Source organism: Bos indicus, chromosome 10 (assembly GCF_029378745.1).
Source record: "Bos indicus isolate NIAB-ARS_2022 breed Sahiwal x Tharparkar chromosome 10, NIAB-ARS_B.indTharparkar_mat_pri_1.0, whole genome shotgun sequence".
Lineage (NCBI taxonomy): Eukaryota > Metazoa > Chordata > Mammalia > Artiodactyla > Bovidae > Bos > Bos indicus.
The window spans coordinates 18,385,131-18,408,141 of NC_091769.1; the positions used below are offsets into that span (position 1 = coordinate 18,385,131).

At 44.2% G+C, this 23,011-nt stretch overlaps 1 protein-coding gene across 3 annotated transcripts in view; it reads left to right on the forward strand.

Annotated features, from left to right (window-relative positions):
- The window catches only part of THSD4 (thrombospondin type 1 domain containing 4), a 672,444-nt gene that overhangs the window by 427,639 nt on the left and 221,794 nt on the right, over positions 1-23,011 (forward strand). Inside the window, exon 1 of one of the 3 annotated variants that reach the window (XM_070797012.1) lies at positions 14,139-15,402. The exons of the other annotated variants lie outside the window; for them this stretch is intronic. Within the exon in view, the coding sequence (XP_070653113.1) occupies positions 15,331-15,402 (72 nt within the window). The 5' untranslated portion in view covers positions 14,139-15,330. Of the gene's footprint in view, positions 1-14,138; positions 15,403-23,011 lie in introns of those variants that run through there. 3 annotated transcript variants of the gene reach the window in all.

The window sequence follows — 23,011 nt, forward strand, 5'->3', positions numbered from 1 at the left end:
GCTGCTGCAGGAACTTCAGCTGGCCCTGGATGGGGCAGTAAGGCGGCCTCCGGTCCTGGTGGAGCACTGAGAGGCAGGCGTGTCATTATCCAGTATGGGGGAGGGGTCAGGTCATCCCCGTCCAAATCCTGTAGGATTGCTTTTTTATCATCAGGCAATTTTTGTGCCATTAATATTTTCCCCTTTCCCTTCTGGATACAGAACCTTGTCCAAGGAGGAGGGTCTTGAGCTAACCCTAGCCATGAGTCAATATATGGATATTGATCCAGGTGTCCTGGCTCTCCTGTGACTACTGTATAGACTGCGTCCACTATTTTTAAGTTCATGGTGTTCTCTGGTAGCCATCCTACTCCCATAGAGGGCCATTCAACCTCACAGAGTATGTGGAGGTGGTTAGGCTTCATCTTCATCCCACAGTCTCCTCCAAATCCCTTCTTAAAAATTTTAATCATGCACTCCAATACAGTTGCCTTGGATTCACTTCCTCCCATCTTGTTTACCTTCTCGGACCTTCTTCTACTTTTCCTTTTCGTTCTGTCTACAAAGTTCTCAGTACCCTATGTACTTCTAATATTGCCACTCAATGACACTTAAATTGCCATTCTGCCTCCTTCCTAAATGGGGTGAGAAGAGCCTTACCTGCCAGATGCCAGAGGGAGAAGGGGGATCGGCGTGTCTTCACCTGCTGGTCAGCACAGCCAAACCAGAACACCACGTGGTCCAAGACTGTTTCTCTCTTAACTTTTAAAGTCCATTCTGCCTTGGTGGGCTTGATCAGGTGCGGATGAAAGTACAGATGGGTTAAATATCCCACGCCCCAGGCCGTCTCCGGAAAAGCCAATTCATAGTCACTTATGTCAAAGAAGGCGATGGCACCCCACTCCAGTACTCTTGCCTAGAAAATCCCATGGATGGAGGAGCCTGGTAGGTTGCAGTCCATGGGGTCGTGAAGAGTCGGACACGACTGAGCGACTTCACTTTCACTTTTCACTTTCATGCATTGGAGAAGGAAATGGCAACCCACTCCAGTGTTCTTGCCTGGAGAATCCCAGGGACGGGGGAGCCTGGTGGGCTGCCGTCTCTGGGGTCGCACAGAGTCGGACACGACTGAAGCAACTTAGCAGTCACTTATGTATCCCCCTCCTTCTAGTCTGACAATTCCGAGGGGGTCAAGAATTTCACAGCAGATGGGACACCTCCTTGGGGAGGGCAGAATACAAGCACGTGAAGACCAAGTTTCTTCTCCTAACAATCCTCCAGTGATTTCTTGGTAATAATTATCCCCAAGACGGCGTGGACACCACCTCCTAAATGACCTTCACAAATTTCCTTCCTAAGCCCTAACATGCTTGTCCACCTGTGTACCAAGCAATCGCCACCTGCCTATTCCAGGCTCCTGTGGGTCTGTGCCCCTTCTCATCTCTCCCAGGCAGGTGATCAGGCCCCTCTTCCACCCTGCCAGGTGGGTTCCTCCTCACCTGAGCGCTCAGTTCCCCTGCTGCCCTCCACTACCTGCTAACGTGAAAGGTCCGGGCATTGAGAAGCAGAATCCTTCCAGAAGGGCGAGGTGTCTTCCCCCATCTAGAAGATTCAAGCTTTAAAGCCTTGGAGTAGTCCCAAATGGGACTTGTCTCCTCTAAGTGAGGAGTTTCCCGGCCAATGCACCAAATCTTGTAGCCAGGGCGTTCTGGGAAACAAACTCACTCAGAAGGACAATGCAGATAGTGGAGTGCAGTTTATTACACCGGCGGGCCGAAGGCAGAGTCTCCTCTTAGCCAAGGACCCTGACCAGTTTTTCTCAAAACCTTATATACCCTAAGTGTAATATAATCAAAGTTAACCCATGATTCATATGCCTTAAGCCTGGGTAGTTAAGAGTGGACAATTACCAATAGGCCTGTGGTCATACCCCAATAAGCATGATAGAATTTATGATTCTACTCGGTTACACAGATAATTAGGGTATACTTTTAGGCGACAGAGAGTCTAGGTATGAGACCTGGGGCTCTTCCATCCGGGGTGTCTGGTTTTCCTGTTGGTATGTCGTTTCCATAGATTCTGGGCATTTAGCTCAAAGTCCACAGTCCCGCCCAAGATGGAGTCCTGCTTTCAAGATGGAGCCTGTTCTGTCTGTTTCCTCCTTCATTCCCCACTCTTGATGCTCTTAACTCATAGTATGAGCATCATTCATAGGGATATATTGCACCCTGACTCTCCGACCTCCAATTTGGGAGAACGACATTAACCTTTGGGTTACAAAGTTCATAATACCTTGTAAAATAAAGGGTCCACAAAGCAGAACTATCAAGGCAACTATAACAATGGTAAACCCATGGTAAATGGTAAATATAGTTTCCCACCAATCACCCTTCACCCAAATTAGACCAAAGTCCAAAAAGGAAGATTATCATCAGACATAAATTTTACCTGACCTTTCATGTCGTCTAGGGTAGCTGATATATATTCCAGATAAATCAGGAATATATATACAACATTCAACTTTAATTATATAGCACAGGTCCCTCTTTGTACTGAAACTATGGTTAGTCTCAAGATGATACCAGCAAGTCCTTGTAGCAGCAGTTGATTGTAGAGCTTCATCTCTGTTTCTTTAAGATGATCTTGGTTCCATGAGAATCAGTGGGCTCCTTTTGTATAGTCCGCTCGCTGTCCTCCGGGTCTGCGTGGTATGCCCTCTTCACCCTCATATGGTGGATCCAGGGAGTGACACCTGAAACTTTAACTGCAGTAGGGCTGGTTAGAACAACAGTATATGGACCCTTCTAATGTGGGGCCAAGGAGTTGTGTTTCCAGTCTTTGATGCACACCTGATCCCCGGGCACAAATTCGTGAATCTGTTCCCCAAGGGGGAATGGCACCCTTTCTTGTACAAACTTAGTTACCTGATTTATTACCTTACCCAGTTGTTCCATCTGTTGTGAAATCTCATCTCCCCTTACCTGAGGCAAATTTGTTGACACCTGTTTTATTATGGGAGGGGGCCTCCCCTACACAATTTTGCACGGAGAAGAGCCATGGGACTGTGGGGTCATCCTGAGTCTGAGCAGAGCTGTCGGAAGCAAGTCCACCCAGGAGCAATCTGTCTCTATACTCCACTTGGAGAGTCTCTTTAATGTCCGGTTGGTTCAGTCCACCATCTCAGAACTCTGTGCCTATATGCAGTGTGTAGTTTCCATCTGATGTTTAAAGTTTTGTTTACTTGTACTAAATCAGCTACAAAAGCCGGGCCATTGTCTGATCCAAAGCTGGTAGGAAATCCAAATCTGGGAACTATTTCCCTAAGCAGGCTCTGAACTACTTCTGATGTTCTTTCAGTCCAGGTAGGAAAAACTTTTACCCACCCCATGAACGTACATACCATGACCAGCAGGTAACAGTAGTGTCGGTGAGGTTTCATTTCAATGAAGTCCACTCCCTGGTGTTCAAAGGGCAACATGCCTTTCAGCTGAATGCCCAGAGGTTTTTGTCTGTACCGAGAGGCAGCATTAACCTGTTAGCAGGCAGCATGGCCTAGGTGGGTCGCTTGGTGGGTTTGGCTTATCAGAGTGTGTGCCAGCCCCTCCAGTACCAATAATTTGCCACTCCCTTTTCAGTCTTGATGGCCCCTTCCACTTTAGCTAACCTGACAGCCATTGTCCTTGTTTTATCAGGCTAGTGCCATCAGTATACAGGACCCAAGTAGGGTCTGGAACCTTGCACCCTTCTTTAAAACAAACTCCAGATACCTTACCTCCTCCTTGCAGATCTGTGCCTTCTTCTTTGACACCCAGTAACCTGCTTCAATCAGCAGCTGGAGCAGTGCTTTTGACCCTTTCCAGCACTTTTCCTTGGTCTCAGCAGCCAGCAACAGGTCATCCCCATATTGTAGGAGCCAACATCCATACTCTTTCGGATGGAATGAGTCCAGGTCAGAAACCAAGGCTAGATGGTTGGGGAATTCTTAAACCCTTGTGGGGGAGTCCAGGTGAGCTGTTGTTTGGTGCCCCCGACTGGATCTTTCTATTCAAAGGCAAAGATGGGCTGAGACGCTGGGGCGAGGTGTATACAGAAGAAGGCATCCTTGAGATCTAGGCAAGTATAAACTTTAGTCCTCAGCAGGAGGAGGCTAAGTAAGGTATAGGGGTTTGGAACAGTGGGGTGTAAAGTCGCAGTAGCCTGGTTGACTAGCCTGAGATCTTGTGCAGGCCTATAGTCCTGTCCTTCTTCCTTTTTGACTGGCAGGATCGGCATATTCCAAGCCGACTGGCACTCTACTAGAATGCCTGCTTGTTTTAATCTATTGATGTGGAGCAGTATGCTGGCCCAAGCCTCTATTGGTAGCAGGTACTGGCACTTTCTAACCGGGATGGTGCCTGGTTTGAGTTCTATTATCACTGAGGCTTGGTGTTTAGCCAGCCTGGGGAAAGGGGGGATTGTCTTCCTCCCAGACCTCAGGGAATAATTGAGTTAGCTCTCTCTCATGCTCTTCCGGCCCACACGGTTCTTCCTTTGGAGGCTCATGCAATCTCCACTCATCTTGGAGACGGTTCTTGAGAGAGAGAGCAAATAAGTCATAGTGCCCGTCCTGAAGGTGGGCCTCTCCTCAGGGGAGAAAGTCACTTGTGCTCCTAGTTTGGAGAGCAAGTCTCTTCCCAACAGGAGTACTGGGCACTCAGGAATGTAGAGGAATTCATGAATCATTTGGTGCCCCGCCATCTGACATTTTCTGGGCTGGCAAAACGATTTAATCATCTCTTCTTCCGATACCCCAGTTACAGCAGTAGTCTTTTTGGACAGTGGTGCCACAGATTTTGTTACTACTGACAGTTCTGTTCCTATATCCACCATGAAGTCAATGTTTTGGTCCCCCACTTTTAAGGTTACCATGGGCTCTCAGGGACCTGATATCTCTGAGCCCTGGCAGCCCTGTTTAATTTCCAAGTCAGCAAGCCCCACAACTGTGGGAGCTTCCTCTTCCTTCCTTGCCTTAGGGCATTCATTTTTCCAGGGGCCAAAAGCTTGGCACCGGGCACACTGGTTTGGCTGTAATGGGGCCCGGGGCCTCCATTGGGACCGGTTGAAGGACTGTCCTGTCCCTGGGGCAGAGGAGGTTTTCCGGAGGGCCCGAGATAGACTTTCCCAGAGCAGCAGCTAGCACTGCAAATCTCTTGTCTGTTCTCTTTCATTCCCTCTGGCTCTCTGGCAGAGCGCAGTCTCTGCTTAATTGCAACGTCTCCCTCCCCTTCCTGTCAGTACTCCCTGGGAGAGGCGGGTATAGCTTGGGTTGTTCGGCAGGAGCTGGATCCTGGAAGTGTTGGCCAGAGGCTTCTGTCACCAGGATCGGAGCCCACCGAGGTGGCAGCTCTGTGACCTCTGGGAGAGCTGGCGGAGGAGCAGCGGCTGCTGCAGGAACTTTACCTGGCCCTGGATCGGGCATTAAGGTGGCCTCCAGTCCTGGTGGAGCACTGGGCTGGTGGCCACATCATCATCCAGTATGGGGGAGGGGCAGGGCATCCTTGTCCAATCCTGCCAGATCCCAGAGGGAGAAGGGGGATCAGCGTGTCTTCACCTGCCGGTCAGCACAGCCGAACCAGAACACCATGTGATCCAAGACTGTTTCTCCCTTAAAGTCCATTCTGCCTTGGTGGGCTTGATCAGGTGCGGATGAAAACATAGATGGGTTAAATATCCCATGTCGTCTCTGGAAAAGCCAATTCATACTCACTTATGTATCCCCCTCCTTCTAGCCTGACAATTCCGAGGGGGTCAAGAATTTCACAGCAGATGGGACACCTCCTGGGGGAGGGCAGAATATGAGCATACAAGGACCAGTTTCCTATCCTAAAAATCCCCTGGCGGTCGCTGGTAATAATTTTTCCTGAGAAGGTGTGGACACACCTCCTAAATGACCTTGGCAAATTCCCTTCCTAAGCCCTAGTACGCTCCTCGACCTGTGTACCAAGCAATCACCACCTGCCTATTCCAGGCTCTTGTGGGTCCCCGCTCCTTCTAGTCCCTCCCAGGGGGGTGATCAGGCCCCCTCTTTCACCCTGCTGGATGGATTCCTCCTCACCTGAGTGCTCAGTTTCCCTGCTGCCCTCCACTACCTGCTAACATGAAAGGTCCGGTCATTGAGAAGCAGAATCCTTCCAGAAGGGCGAGGTGTCTTCCCCCATCTAGAAGATTCAAGCTGCAAAGCCTCGGAGTAGTCCCAAATGGGACTTGTCTCCTGTAAGTGAGGAGTTTCCCGGCCAAGGCACCAAATGTTGTAGCCACAGCGTTCTGGGAAACAAACTCATTCAGAAGGACAATGCAGAGAGTAGAGTACAGTTTATTACACCAGTGGGCCCAAGGCAGAGTCTCCTCTTAGCCAAGGACCCTGACCAGTTTTTCTGAAAACCTTATATACCCTAAGTGTACGTGCCCAAATTCCCTGAAACTAGTCTGAACAAAGGAAAAGAAATATACAATCAAAGTTAACCCATGATTCATATGACTTAAGCCTAGGTAGTTAAGAGTGGACAATTATCAATAGGCCTGTGGTCATACCCCAATAAGCATGATAGAATTTATGATTCTATTTGGTTACACAGATAATTAGGGTATTCTTTTAGGCGACAGAGAGTCTAGGTAGAGCCCTGGGGCTCTTCCATCTGGGGGCCCTGGTTTTCCAGTTGGTATGTCGTTTCTATAGATACTGGGCATATATCTCAAAGTCCACGGTCCCGCCCAAGATGGAGTCCTGCTTTCAAGATGGAGCCTGTTCTGTCTGTTTCCTCCTGCACTTCCAGTTAAGTGGCCTACTCTTATCTTAAAGCACTATAATATCAAAATGTACCCATATCAGTAAGTATATCTCATAGTCACTTTAAATGATTGGATAGGATTTTACTTTTGAGATATACCATACTTCATTTAGCAACTCTGCTACTGAACATTGTTTCCAGCCTTTCCCTATTAAAATCGACATTTTCTGATTTGTGAGTTTAAAAAAATCTATTATGGACGCAAACTCTTTTCCATTATAGATGATGTGAATTACCTTTGAAATGAGTCACTTCTTTTCACCACCCTGGTTTAAGCTCTTATCCCTTGTCAGCTGGACTCTAACTGTAATCTTCTCACTGACCTCCCAGCCTGCACTCTGGCCTCTCTCCTCTCTTCAGCCCTTTCTCTATAAACAGAGTGGCCTTTGCAAAGTGCAATTCTAGTCGTGTAACTGCTGACTCCGTGTTTAAAACAGATTCTCATTAGGAAAAGGATGCAACTCTTTGTCATTTCCCCCCCTTTGTCTTCAGCCTAATCTGACGCTCTGCTTCCACTCGCCCACTCTCTCTGGATCCACACCTGCTTCCTCTCGGGTCCTTGTGAAAGCCATTGTTGCTCCTGTCACAAGCCAGTCTCCATAATGAGGACGCGCCTTATATCACCACGTATCTTTTCTTTGCAGCCCTTTTCACATTCAATTTTTAATGTACTTATTGGGTTTCGTTAATGTTGGCCTCCTGCACCAGGCAGCAAGATCCATAAAGACAGGAATTGAGTCTTCTTTTGCTGATCACAATATCTCCAAGTCTGAGCACATGATAAGTATTGATATTTTAAGTAAATAAACAAGCAAAGTACATCTTCTACTATGTATTCGACTTTAAATTGTGTTAATGGTATGTGAATTTTTGATTTACCAAATCTTAAAAAATGCATGCAAATCTTTTCTTCTATAATTTCTGCCTTTTTAAGAGCTATGCTTAAAAGTCCTCCCCCATTCCAAGAATATAGAAATATTGACCTATTTCTTTTTTACTGCTTTCGTACGTCTGTTGTGCACATTAAAATCTTAAATCTACCTGCAGTTTATTTTTATTAACAGCATATAGTATTATTTAGGAAAATAACTAAATAGCCATTCTCCTAACCCTGTTCCATCCTTTTCCTTCCAGATCTGTAGTGATTCATTGTTTGCACATTAAATCCTTTCGCATGTTTAGTTATGTAAATAATGTCTAACCCTACACCTGTTTTATTTGCCGCTGTTTTCATTATTACAGCTTTATGCTATGTTTTAGTATCAGACAGTCATGTTTTCTAAGAAAATGTTTTTAATAAACAGTATGTTTTTACTTAAATGGTTTTAATGTTTTAAATAAAATGTTTTAATTAATAATACATAAAATATAATGTAATAACCCTTTCAAGTTATACAGTTTGAATTCAGGTTACTAGACAGAGAACTGTTATGTAGAAAAACACAAATCCATTAGCCCCGTGCCCTGAGTTTCTCAGTCAGTAAATCTGGGGTGCGGCTCTAGTATTTGCATCTCTAGCAAGCTTCCTGATGGTGCTGCGGCTGCTGGTCTGGGGACCACAGTTTGAGAACCTCTGCCTTAGGGTAAATGATTGAAATAAAGAATATGGTCAACACGAGTGGTATCAATGTCTGCATTCACTACCCATGTCCTCTCAGACTTGGGATGAGCCCGCCCCCTGCACTGTGTGTGAGCATCTCCCTGACAGCATCTCTGGCCCTGCTCCTGTCTCGAATTCAAAGCCGAGCCAAGAAGCATCACCCTCATTTCAGTGACACCAAAGGTGCTCAGCCTAACAGCACAGCTGCCCTCCAGGTCATGGGAGTCAGCTTTGGTCTGTTATAAGCAGGAACTGGAGAAAGGGAAGGACCCCTGCCTTCCTTTGCTGTAGCTTCTCCTGATTTTCCATATGTTTGAGGGGAATGGAGCAGAGAACTCCCCCTTTGCTTTCTTCATTCCCACTTCCTTGGCTATTTAATCACTCAGTGGTCCACACAAAGGGAGAGTTAATTACTAACACCTGCTCCCAGACCAATCGCCAACTTCTTGACAGAGATTTTGTTTCTACCCATTCCATCCAGTGTAAGCATATTTAAGGAAGTAAAGATAGTCTGACTCGTTTAGCTATACATATACTGTATCTCTATGGAGAAAAAGGCCTCACTTCTTCCTTTATAAGGGGATGGACATTCTTTGCAGGAAATAGAATAGCCTTGCTGCTGCTGCTGCTGCTGCTAAGTCGCTTCAGTCGTGTCCGACTCTGTGCGACCCCAGAGACAGCAGCCCACCAGGCTCCCCCGTCCCTGGGATTCTCCAGGCAAGAACACTGGAGTGAGTTGCCATTTCCTCCTCCAATGCAGGAAAGTGAAAAGTGAAAGTGAAGTCGCTCAGTCGTGTCCAACTCCTAGCGACCCCATGGACTGCAGCCTACCAGGCTCCTCCGTCCATGGGATTTTCCAGGCAAGAGTACTTAGAGGTGCTATTTGCTATGGGGTTATTCTTCTTTGTTATTCAGACAGTAGTATATGATTATATTTTACATGAAATGTGTGATTTTAGGAAAACATTTGTTTTCCCTGTTCTTGGTTACTCATATTCCCTGCACTTACTACTACGTTCTATATCAAGGTCACGCAACAGTTAGGTTAACAGTTGTCTGCATTTCTGAGAGGGAGACACTTTCTGGAAATTTCTGCTTTTCATTTTCCCCTTCATGGTATCTTAAATGTGCCATTCGAAGACCTCTTCTTCTGTCACAAAAAAGGTGAGAGTTTCCTATATGACCCTTTCTGGCATTCATTCCCTAATTCAGTGCACACTGAGCAAGGCTATGTGTGGAGCCATGGGAACACAAAAGACACATCTCCTATCATCAAGGCCTCAGTCTGTACTGATGAAGGCAGATACATTAGTGAACAATTACAATAAATACTGCACTGGAGCAAATCGGAGAATGCCTAGGGACGAATGCCAAGGGCCATGTCCTCAGTGGGGTGGGGAGCCTGTCAAGACACAACTCCCAGAAGACATGACCTTTAAATGAATCATTGGTGGAGGGAGATTTGTATATGAGTACTTATTTATTTCTATTATTAACTGTTATTATTACCATTGCTTCATTTTTATTGACTTTTGGAATAGCAGTGCATCACATTTCTGACAATTCCCTAAGTATAACAGGGATATAGACATGTCCAACAGAAATATGTAATTTAAAATTTTTCTAGTAGTCTCATTTTTAAAAAGTAAAACAAGGCAAGTTGTGTGATACCACACTTTATTTAAACCAGCAAATATAAAATTATCATTCCAACATCTAATCAACAAAAAACATATTAATAAGATATTTCACATTCTTTTTCCATACCAAGTCTTCACATTGATACAAAGTATATTTTTGTATAACAGATCACAGTTTGGAAAAGCCACATCACAAGTGCTCGGTAACCACATGTGACTAAGTGCCTACACAGGCATAAGTCTTGACCCCATTTCTGCTCTGAAGCTACCGAGTTCCTCTCCCTAGAAGCAGATATTGTGGGTAGCCTCAGATGTGTTCTTCCACTGATAGCTGATATATATACAAGCAGTTATAAACACATATGCACAAAGAATGGGATAGTAAACACACTGGAGTGTATCCCACTTTTTTCACTGAATAAATCTTGGAGATGTGTCATATCATTATATAGGAAGTAAGCTCAATCTTTATCTTACTGCTGCAGAGTATCCTATTTTATGGATGTCACAAATTATTCATTTAGTTCTTATCAGTGGGCATGTAGGTGGTTTCTGGTATTTGGTGCTTATTTGAGCTGAGTTTTCAAAGAGGTAGAGGGCAACAAGAGCCAACCTTCTGAGGCCGGGGGGATGATAGTCTAGAGAAAGGGACCAACATGGAGCACAAGGACACATGGCATTTAGGGATAATTTCTTGTGGATCAAGATGTCTGGACAGTGGAGTGTGTGTGAACCCAAAAAGAGGGGGAAGAGGAGGCTGGAAGGCAGGAAGAGATCAGATTGTAAACAACCTTGCAAGTGTCATGTTAAGGAGTTTGGACTTCATCCACAATGGAAAGTAATCACAAGGTTTTAAGAAACAGAGAAGAATTAATAGATGACTGAATTAATAAATGGGGGCGGGAGGGACGAATATTCCATATGAATGATTAATAGATGTAGATGGGAAACAGAAAATAGACATTTAGAGAACTACATTAATAAGGGCTGCAGGCAAGATCTACCAATGAATATTCAAATTAGTGGATAAAACTTTTCAAAACAGAATATTTGCATAGCCTCAAAGTATCTCCCCCCAAATATGTATTAACTATTGTGATGGATATCTGAATGTTCTTTGACACTCCCTCTTCAGGAAGTGGAGCTTAATTCCACTGGACTTGCTCACTCATTTCTAATGAATAGGATTTGGAAAAAGAAAACTATCAGGAGTAATTTTACAGTGGACAAACCTGGCAGACATTACCTCCACCAAGTGATCAAGGTCAGCATCGCCAGTAACGTTGGTGTAGGGTGCCCCTGAAAAATGAGATGACAATGGCACTTCACCTCTGTGGCGTCCCTCCCCAAAAGCCATAACCAGAGGCTAATTATGAGAAAGCATCAGATAAACTCAAACTGAGAGGCATTCTATAAAATCTTTAATCAGTACTCTTCATAAGGGTCAAGGTCATAAGAAACAAAGACTGAGAAACTGTCATACACGGGAAAAGACTAGAGATGTGTTGACGAAATGCAGTGTGGGACCCTGGAACAGTAGAAGGACATTTGGGGGAAAACTGGAGAAATAGAAAGTCTTTATTTTAGTTACTATCATTACATCAGTGTTAATGTCTTACTTTTCATAAAGGTACCATAGCTATTGAAGATGTTAATATTAGAAGGAACGGGGGGAAGATAAACCATGATACTCTGTATTATCTTAACAAATGTTCTGTAAATATAAAATTATTTCAAAATAAGTTTTAAAAAAGAATCGGGGATTATCATCATTAGATTCACATTTTAGGAGCATCTCAGTGGTTGCAGTGAGGAATAAGGCTGGAAAGGGAAAGACCAGAGTAGGGAAGTTACAAGGTCTTGCTACAAAAAGTCAGGAAGGGATAGTAGAGGCCCACCCACATACGGGCAGAGGCAGCAGGAATCAGGGGCCAAGGGCAGATTGGAGATAGCTCTAGAAGGTAACTGTCTCGCACCTGGTGAGGGTTTGGTAAGGAAACAAGACAACTCAAGATGACACCTACCTCTCCATCTCTAGGAGTTAGACAGTATCATTCACTGTGATGGAGAAAACAGGAAGAACAGTTTTCAGGGAAACTTTAGTTCAATTTTAGACCTTTTGAGTTTGAAGTACATTTGGCAGGTCCAAGTGCTCATCAACAGATGAATGGATAAACAAAATGTGGTATGTCTACACAATGGAATATTATGCAACCTTAAAAAGGCATGACATTCTGACTCATGCTACAACAACCTTGAAAATATTATGCTAAATGAAATAAGTCAGATACAAAAGGACAAATATTATACGATTCCACTTGGTTGAGGAACATCAAGCAGGCCAGTTCCTAAAGACAGAAAACTGAATCGAGGTTTTCAGAAGTTGAAAGGAAGGAGAACTGAGGAGTTACTATTTAATGAATACAGAGTTTCTGTTTGGGATGATGAAAAAGTTCTGGATGGTGGTGATGGTGTTACAACATTGTGACCATACTAAAATGCCTCTGAATTATACACTTAAAAATTATTAAAGTGGTTAAAGTTTATGCTATGTATTTTTACCACAATATTTAAAAAAATAGAAGGCCATTATTAATGCTGCAAGGAAGTCAAAATGAGATAAGTTCTGAAAAATTATCATTTATATTATTCTATGACTCAGAGGCCATTGGTGACATCTCCAGAGCTCCTGTGGTAGAGAAGAAGTATTAAAAATCAGATTACAGTGGGTGGAAGGGTGATTGAGAAGTGTGTTGACAAATATGGCCAAATCTGGCTTGCTACCTATTTCCATAAACAAAGTTTTGTTGGAACACAGCTCTGTTCACCCCTTCGTGTGTATATTGCTTTTGGTTGTTTTTATGCTACCCCAGCTAGGCTGAGTGGGCTTCCCAGGTGGCTCAGTGGTGAGGAATATGCCTGCCAGTGCAGGAGACTCGGGTTCAATCCCTGGATCAGGAAGATCCACTGGAGAAGGAAATAGCAACCCACTTGGTATGCTTGCCTGGAAAATCCTGTGGACAGAGGAGCCTGGTGAGGCTTCAAGTCCACAGGGTTACAAAAGAATCAGATACGACTTTCTGACTAAACAACAACAAGCAAGGTTGAGTAGCTGTCGCAGAAACCGTATGGTCTGCAAAGTCAAAAGTATTTACTATCTGGACCTTTACAGAAAGTTCCCCAACCCTTGGACTAGACAAAACGCCAGTCTTTCAAGTAGTCTGGTGTTCTTAGACAATTCCTGCCTTTGCGGTGAAGTTGTTGAGTAGACAGCAGTGCCCTTTCAGTCACCAAACAGAACAGACCAAATGCTGAACAATAATAATGATAAATAAGAAGGAGAAAGAAGAGGAAGCATGGGGAAGAGAGGAAATTCATTCCTTCCTTTCTCTTCACCATTACCTTCTGTCTCTTACAACCCTGGAAAAAAGGACTGAAGGTCTCTCCACCCAACCCCCCAAAAATACTCCCCACTAGTAAGTTCTCACAATGACTGGTGATAATAAATGTTCTGAAATGGCCACAAACTGCAGTCTGGTTTAAAGTTTCCTCATTAACACAGGAAAATGCCCACAACCTGAGGCTTTTCAAGTGTTTATTAATTTACTTTCTGGGACCGAGTGCCAATATTTATCAGATCAAAGCGAGAGCCGCTGTCTTTAGCATTTACTGTGTATCAGGAATGATGCCAAGTTTTGAACCTAGATGACCTCGTTGATAATCATCAGAACCAGCATATGGCCTTTCCCCATTTGACCAGTGGAGCAGCTGGGGCCCACTGGGGTTCCACACTCAGCCACAGACCCACAGCAAATTAGTAGCAGTATGAGGGTTTGACTTGACTTCCCCCTGATTCCAGGGACCAGGTTTTTTCCACTGCACCACGCAGTCATCCTGTCCTCCACTTCATGATGGTTGAGTGGCGTCTTGTGCCCCTTCTAAGCAGAATCTAATATTTGGTGGGTTCTCAACCTATTTTAAGTCATGGGCCTGCCTTTTCATGCTGAGTTGGCTTATGATGTCTCAAGTGGACTGTAGGCTTTTTTTTTTTTTTATAATGTTTTATTATAAGCACAATCAATTCTTTGGAGAATAACAGATGAAGTATGCTTGCCATATTCATGACAACAAAAATTCACCTTACATTTCACTGTGATTCAAGGTATTACTTCCAATCTTCTGGTTGCTATCCTTTTTCACACTGTTGGACAAAAGGGTGCTTGATGTTTGATCCCAAAAGGAAAAGACCGTGCAGATCCTCTGGTGTGTTTCCTGATAGTCATTTTTCCCCCTCTGGTTTACACAATCAAGTGGACTGTAGGCTTTAGCATGACCTACTTCCCAACCTGTTCCTGTGCTCCTTCTTCCAGAAGCCCCACTTTGATGGTCAGTGTGGTTCTTCCCAGAGGTATTTCTCTAAAACCATCTTGCTTGCGTGCACTGTGCCAGTGTCATGCAATACCTGGGCTTCACTTGTTCCCACCTTACCGTTTATTTTTACATTGTCTGCAGTAATTCCTCAAGCTCATGGTTAGGGACAGAGACCCAGTAAGGCAGCAAGAGGGTATTATGGTGACTTCCTCAGTTCCCATCTATTCACATCCATATGTTAAGCATGTAAACACGTAGCACTGTGTGACTTCTTTCCTCTTTAAGGTTGCCCTTGATAGCACAGCCTAGATTTCTGCAGCCATCAAATCAGAACCAAAAGGGAATTAAGAGGCCAGCCAACCCTTGACTGTACCACTGAGACCACCAACCGAGGACCAGAGAGGGTTGGCAACTTATCCAGGCACACACAGCTTATCAGCAGCGGGACTGGGAAGGCCTCTGGTCTCCCGGCTCCCAGCCTAGAGCTTATCCTGCTGCTGATCGCTGCCTCCTGCCTGCCTCAGTTGATGAAGCAGGGGCCCATCCCCCTGCCTGTGGAGTGCTTACCTTGGAGCCCTTTTCATGAATGAGACCAGATGCAGAACTCCACATTGATCATTTCTGTCCCTCCCCTTTCTGCCTTCTGTTAAAGGCAGCCCCCCAGCTCCCAGCTGGCTCCTGTCCCCTCCCCCAGCCGGGAGAAGTTATTACATGAAGAGATCAGCTTACCAGTTTTCTTCAGAGCAGAGGCTGAGCTGGGAGCTCCGGGCAGTACATGAGGGAGAGCGGAGGGAACCAGTGCGGTGCCTAGCGGAACTCCAGGGCTGGAATCCCGAGACACAAGTGCATCTGCTAGCTGTTAGCACTTGGCAGACGGAGTTCTCCTCTAGGGTAGTTCTAATTTTGGGTAATAATGTTTGTCAGCTACCTGATATTAACATTGCTCCACGTTCAAACAGCAGTGTTAGCAAGACCTGGGGGAGAGGTAAGCCAAATAAAATATCTTGTCAGAAGTTGTATTTTTGTCAGCATTATATTCCTCTTCTATCTACCAAGAGGAATCAGGGAAGGGGTTTTTATGGTGTGCAAAGAGTAATGCTTTATTTTGCTGTTTTAGGCTTGCCTTGCCTTTTCTTATAGGAAGATTTCTTTGCTTCTTAAAAAATCTTGTAATTTCTGAAACCTTTCTCTGGTACAGTGAAAGGTACACCACATACCACACCAGGGGATTGGCATGGCTTTGGTGACAGATACCTGGAGCATGTACGTTTCTAATTCTGCTGTTGCCAAAAAAAAAAAAAAAGTACTTGTCAGATTCCAGTAGGGACTGTTACCTGTTGAGAATATTTCTCCAGTGTTGCTTATGCATGCTAGAGGAATTGCTTTTCTTTGCTGCTTTGCATTACGTTTTTATCCTTCTTAGCTTTGATGTGCTTGGGGGGAAAAAAGTCTGTGCTTAACTTAGTATCATAGGTTTGAAGAGCGGAGTATAACAGGTCTTGGAGCGTCCCAGATGTACCATAGACGGGAGGCATGTATAAGACCCATGAGGATGATTTATTCTTATTGGCTTAGCTCATGTTTGCTGGATACATTTCTGAACATCATAGGTGCCTGTAGGAGCCAGTTTTTGACACAGGCAGAGATCGGAAAGGATGATCATATGGGCTGGAGAGGGAAGCTCTTGGGTGTAGCCACCATCACCTGCAAAGAAGCCTGCAACAAATTTACCTCATCCACTCCTTTTACTTCTTATTCTGATGAAAAGTCTTGGAGACTGAGGGCTGAATTATGCGAAGACAGCCTTTTTCCTGAATCCATCTTCCCTTTGAAAAGCCAAGTGCAAACTGTATCTCCTAGAAATGCCACGGGACCACTTCACAGCTCTGCCTTTTGTTAGCATTGCAGGGACAGAGAGAGCTCTGAAAGCCTCCGGTAATGACTTTCCCTTTTCTAAGAGGAGTGGAAGGGAGCTGCTCTCAAATCCAGGCTGCAGGGCAAGCTGTGGTTGCAGCAGGCTCGTTACTCCGTTCAAAGCAGACATGTGGCGCAGAGGCGTGTGGCCACGGGTCATTTGTCCTAGGCTTTTAGCCTATTAGTTACCCGTGTCCTCTGCAGATATTTTCTGGGCCTGTTGGGTGGGGGCTGTGGGTAGGAGGTAGGGGTCTTGAATGGGAGCTGGAGGAACTGAATTGGGTTAGTGACGCTGGAGGCTGAAAGCAGACAGACCATTGCCCTCTAGTTGCAGTTGAAGTTCGCAACTTCCCTGTTGATTTTTCAGTGTGGAGAGTAAATGACAAATGGGCTGGCCTGACTCAGCCTGGAGCACTTAAGCATGTGAGGGGAGAGCTCATATGGAAAATATTTCTATCACCGCTGCATGCGCATATGGTCTGGGGAGACCCCCGTACGGAGCAAATCACAGCGCTCCAGCAGCCCCTCAGTGGCGTGCCAATTACTCTTATTAACAGCGAGGCGAAGGGCAGGCTCCAGTTACCTGCGCACAGCTGGCTCCCGGGGACTCTGCAACGCGTGTGCTTCGAGCCTTGTGTCACATTCGGAGAGGGCAGTGGCTCTGTTTCACTTTACAATCAGCACAGCAGATGAAAAATGAAAGGGGATTACACGGGCTCATCCAAATCTTGATTCTGTTCAGACGGTGCTCAGCGTGCAGGAGAGGAAGGCAGGAGTTCTGTCTTTTGAGTTAAAGTGTGTGTGCTTAATAGTCAGAAAAACCAATCAGAGGTGATGAATGCCTGCTGTCTGTTCCTTTGTTCTAGCCTGCTATGCTAAATAAAGACCCTCCGGTGCCTTTTCCTCTTTTCATTCTAGTTTTCCTTCCTTCCTTCCTTCCTTCTTCCTTCCTTCCTTGTGTGCTGCTGCAAAATCTTGGCTCCATAACTACTGTGCTCCTAGAAAACTGTACATTTAGGATTCCTTTCCCCTTGTTGGAAATGAAACGATGAGGAAGGAACGTAAGTATGAAATGCCCCTCCTCTCCTTAAACAGAATGTCACTTATACAGAGCTTTGGAGAATGTGACATTTCTTTATTAAGAGCCTCTTGTTTTATGGCCATGTTACTTACAAAAGGCACCCGTAAACATGTGGCCTCTTCCCTGTGTCACCCAGGTTTTCATTTTCTCGGCCAGCCAGTTTTCTTGCAGGTTTTGATTATCTTTCCTTTGGATGTTTATAAAAACACATGAGGAAAAGGAAGGAAGAGGAAGACAGTATTATACGCCTCATGGTACTTGGCTGGCTGTGTTCTCAGTGTGGATGGGCGCAGACTCTGGGCAGCAGCTCAGACTCAGTTTCCTAGGGGGTGAGGTCCTGCCAGATCACCAAGGGCTGGCATATAATGGGAGGAGATGGTGTGGTTCAAAGCAAACCTTATTCAGTGTCCTGTTGCTGGCACTGTTGGCACTGGTGACTGTCAACCAAGGACAGAACAACGCAGTATGAGGTCACTACATGTTTGGAGAACAAACACAGAGAAACACTGTTCCTTCTTTAATTTTCTGGTCGCAGGAGCATTAAACTAAGAACACTGAGGTCCCTGGAGTGCCTTTGCCCTTGTCACAATAGGACAGCACTGGTACACAGCTTGCACAGACTGTGTACCTCTCTTGAAAGAATGTAAAGGACTGTGAGTCACGCTGGACTTTAGGTGCATTTGTCGGTGTGGGAAACATGCTAGGATCCCAGTTTCTTTGCAGCATGCCACAGAATGGGGTGTGGGGATGTGCCTGTGCATTCCCTGAACTTGGACTTAGCTTCTCATATTAGGCCAGTGTTGTTGTTCAGTCGCTCAGTCGTGTCCAGCTCTTTGTAACCCTATGGACTGCAGCATGCCAGGCTTCCCTGTCCTTCAGGGAATGAAGACCAATGAGATACTGTTATATGTGGGGAGCGATGAGGAAGGAGCTAGAAACCTATATAGTTCTGTACACTGTAGTGAGACAAATTCTTAGAAGTGAGTCAAAAATATATTTATTTTCATTTTGATGAAGCAATTTGGCAAAACCTATCAAAATTAAAAATAAATATCTCAGGGTACTTCCCGGCAGTCCAGTGGTTAAGACGTCACCTTCCAATGCAGGGGGCATGGGTTCAAACCCTGGTCAGGGAGCTAAGATCTCTTTTGGCCCATGACCGAAACACCAAAACATAAAACAGAAGCAATATTGTAATGCATTCAATAAAGACTTTAAAGATGGTCCACATAAAAAAAAATCTTTTAAAAATAAATAAATATCTCAGCTGCTAACAGTTATGGGTCGTGCCTTTTAAAAGAGCAGATTTTATGGTATGTGAGTACTATCTCAATTTTTAAAATAAATAATAAATATCTCTTTGACTCAACTTTTCCATTTCTAATACTTTATCATATAGATTTACTCTGAATTTGCCCTCTAAGCCACCTTCCATCATGTGGCTGTTACGACAGCCTGTCCCTCAATAGGGAACTAATGAGCCCGAAGTCCAGCGTGACTCACAGTCCTTTACATTCTCAGGGGATGCACACAGCCCATACAAGCAGACACCAATGCTGTTCTATTGTGAAAGGACAAAGGCATTCTAGGGACCTCAGTGTTCTCAGTTTGATGCTCCTGCAACCAGAAAAGGAAAGACGGAACAGTCTTTCTCTGTGTTTGTTCTCCAACCCATGCACGGACCCCAGACTGGGTTAGTTCTGTCCTTGGTTAACAGCCACCAAGACGTTCAGAAAGAATGGTGTACCTCTTACATGCACTGATAAGAAATGACTCCCAGGGTATGTAAGAAAAGAATGACATATAAAATGCTACCCTTTGTGTAACATGGGTTAATATCTTTGTCCTTCCTCTCTCTGGGAGGATATATGAGAAAATGGGGGAGAATATAGCATAGCTGGGGAAGGAGGGCTGGTGAAACTTACAATTTATTATACACTTTTAGTTCCTTTTGAATAGTGTGTCGTAAACATGTCTTATCTAGTTAAAGAATAATATTTAAATATATGATGTAATAATAAATCACTCGGTAATAAATAAAGCATGTGATTTAACAGATAAGATCCTCAGCAATTGTTCATAGCCCGTGCTAAGGTGAAGTGTACATGAGCTAATAGGCGTAACACTGAAGTCAGTTCAGCTCAGTGATTCCTTTAAGGCTGAAAGGATGCTTTAGCTAGCTCGTTCATTTAACATCTACTTATAACCGTCTGTTTTCTCATTCTTTTAATTCTTTTGAATTGGATGATAATTGCCTTACAATGTTGTGTTGGTTTCTGCTGTACCACAACATGAATCAGCCACAAGTATACCTATATCCCCTCCGTCTTGATTCTCCCTCCCAACCCCTCTCCAGCCCACTAGGTTGTCACAGAGCAGCGAGTTGAGCTCCCTGTGTTATACAACAGCTTCCCACTGGCCATCTGTTTTGCATATGGTAATACATGTATTTCAGTGCTACTCTCTCAGTTCATCCCACCCTCTCCTTCTCTGGCTGGGTCTCTATACCTGCATCTCTGTTCCTGCCCTGCAGGGTGGTTCATCAGTACCGTTTTCCTAGATTCCACATATATACTTAAATATACACAATATTTGTTTTTCTCTTTCTGACTTATTTCATTCCGTATAACAGGCTCATGGTTCATCCACCTCAGTTCAACGGATTCACATTTGTTCCTTTTTATGGCTGAGTAGTATTCCATTGTATACTTGTACCATAACTTCTTTATCCATTCATCTCTTGATGCACATCTAGATTGCTTCCATGTCCTAGCTATTGTGAATAGTGTTGCAGTGAACACTGGGGAGTGTGTATTTTTTCAGCCATGGTTTTCTCAGGGTATTTGCCCAGTCGTGGTATTGCTGGGTCATATGGTAGTTTTATTCCTAGTTTCTTGAGGACTCTCCATTCTGTTCTCCATAGTGGCTGTAGCAATTTGCATTCCCACCAACAGTGCAAAAGGATTCCCTTACCTCCACATCCTCTCCAGCATTTATTATTTGTAGATTTTTTTTAAAGTTTTACTTTTATTTTTGGCTGCACTGGGTCTTCATTGCTTTGTGTGGGCTTTCTCTAGTTGCAGAGTGCAGGGGCTACTCTCTAGTTTTATTGCACGGGCTTCTCATTGTGGTGGCTTCTCTTGTTGCAGAGCGTGGGCTGTAGGCACGTGGGCTCAAGAGTTGCAGCTCACAGGCTCTGGAGCCCAGTTGTTTTGGCACAGGGGCTTAGTTACTCTACAGCATGTGGGATCTTCCTGCACAAGGGGCGAAACTGGTGTCCCCTGCATTGCAAGACAGATCTTAACCACTGGACAACCAGGGAAGCCCTGTTTGTAGATTTTTTGATGTTGGTTCCATTCTGACCTGCTTGAGGTGATATCTCATTGTAGTTTTGATTTGCATTTCTCTAATAACTTCCCTGGTGGCTCAGACGGTAAAGCGTCTGCATGCAATGCGGGAGACCCAGGTTTGATCCCTGGGTCGGGAAGATCCCTGGAGAAGGAAATGGCAACCCACTCCAGTATCCTTGCCTGGAGAATCCCATGGACAGAGGAGCCTGGTAGGCTACAGTCTACAGGGGTCGCAAAGAGTCAGACATGACTGAGCTACTTCACTTCCTTTCACTTTCTCTAATAATGAGTGATGACACATTAGCTATGTTAAGGGGTGATTGAAAGGATTACCACCCACCAGCAGACTCACAGATATGGAGGACAAACTAGTGGTTACAAGTGGTTACTAGTGGCAAGATAGCAATGTAGGATTAAGAGGTACAAACTACTATATAAAAAATAAATAAGCTATACGGGTATCTAGGAATAGCACAAGGAATATATGCAATAACTATAAATAGAGTGTAACCTTTAAAAATTGTAAATATATGTGTGTTGTACACCTGAAATTTATATAATATATAAATATAACATTTATATAATATTTTAAATCAACTATTTCATTTTTTTAAAGATTTTTAAAATGTGATAGTATGTGCAGAGCTCTCAGCTTGATGTGCCAGGCACAGAGTGAACAGCACTTATTGGCTATCACTACAATTGTTATTGCAAATGCTACCAGGGTGTGCCACCTCAGTGCTGGAAAAAGGAAGACAAAAAATAAGGTCTTTGTCTTGATGAGCTTATACTTTAAAAGGGGGACAGAGTGTAAACAGTCAATGATTATACAATAAGAAACTCTAATTGCAAGTGCAAAGGCAAAGAAGCAAGGAAATCTGCCTAAGAAAATGAAGAAGGACTCCAGAAACAACGTCAGTTTGAAAAACTCAAAGGGTTGTGCATTGCGGGTCTTCAGGACAACCCCCCAGTTCACCAATTCACAGTGATTCTTTAACTCAGAATATAGTCGCACATACAGCTATGAGTTATCACAGTGTCAGGCCACAGAGCAAAGTCAACAAAGGAAAAGGTGCATGGGATGACGCTGGGGAGAAAGCAGGAGAAAGCTTCCAAGGATCTTCTCCCAGTGGAGTCACACAGGCCCCGCTTCATCCCCCCAGGAATGTGTTGTGACAACACTTGTGAAATGCTGCCAACCAAGGAAGTTGGTAGAGACTCAGCACCTCGGTTTTTTGTTGGGGGCTGACCACACAGGCACTCTCTGCCTGCCATGTACCAACATTACACACTCCCACAGGGAAACCTCTCTTCAGCATAAACCATCTTGTTCACATAGTATATGCAAGCCAGCCACTCCTACAGTTCTGGGAATGCCGAGCTCTGTTCCAAAATCTAAGTTCCCGGACACTAGCCAATGGCCAACCTCATAAGCAGATGTTTCTAAAGACAGTCAGGTCTGCTATGTTAACTCCTCTGCATGGATAGGTAGGCATCTTAAGGGGAAAAACAGGGAAGGAGGATGTTCTTGGCAGAGCGAAAACATCTGTAGAGTCACAGAAATAAGAAAGAATTTAGCATATTCTGGAAACAGTTCAGATTACAGAATGTGAGGAATGTGTCAGGAGATTTGTCAGTCACCTGGATCCCAAGGGTTGGAGTTTTCTGTGCCTTTGGAAGTTTCAGAAATTCTGTAAAAAAGAACTGGAATATAATTGCTTATAATATGTATGTGTTCGTTTCCACTATACATTGAAGTGAATCAGTTACATGTATACATACATTCCCTCTCTCTTGGACATCTGTCCCTACAGTCTTACGACTATATTTTTATGACACATGATCTTGGTTACCATTGTATAACATTTTCTCGGTCATAGGTTATTGAAATTATTTCCCAAGGATTAAAATAAATGAAATAGTGAAGATAGCAGTGACTGCCTTTATAAGAAGGTCACCATCCTTATTAATACCTGAAGTATTATTTGTGGCAAATAGGAATGAAGGATCAATGTAATACCCTGAGAGACTGATTCTTTGTGCATGGTTCTCAGTGGCTCCACCTTTTTCTCTTTCTTATGAATAAAATGAAAAATAAACTATGTGGAACTGATTTGATAGTGCAAGACCTGAGTTTGAGCCTTAGGTCTACCATGTATAGCCATATGACTTTTGGCAGGTTTTTTAATTGGAGGGTAATTGCTCTATACTGTTGGGTTGGTTTCTGCCATACAACAATATGCATCAGC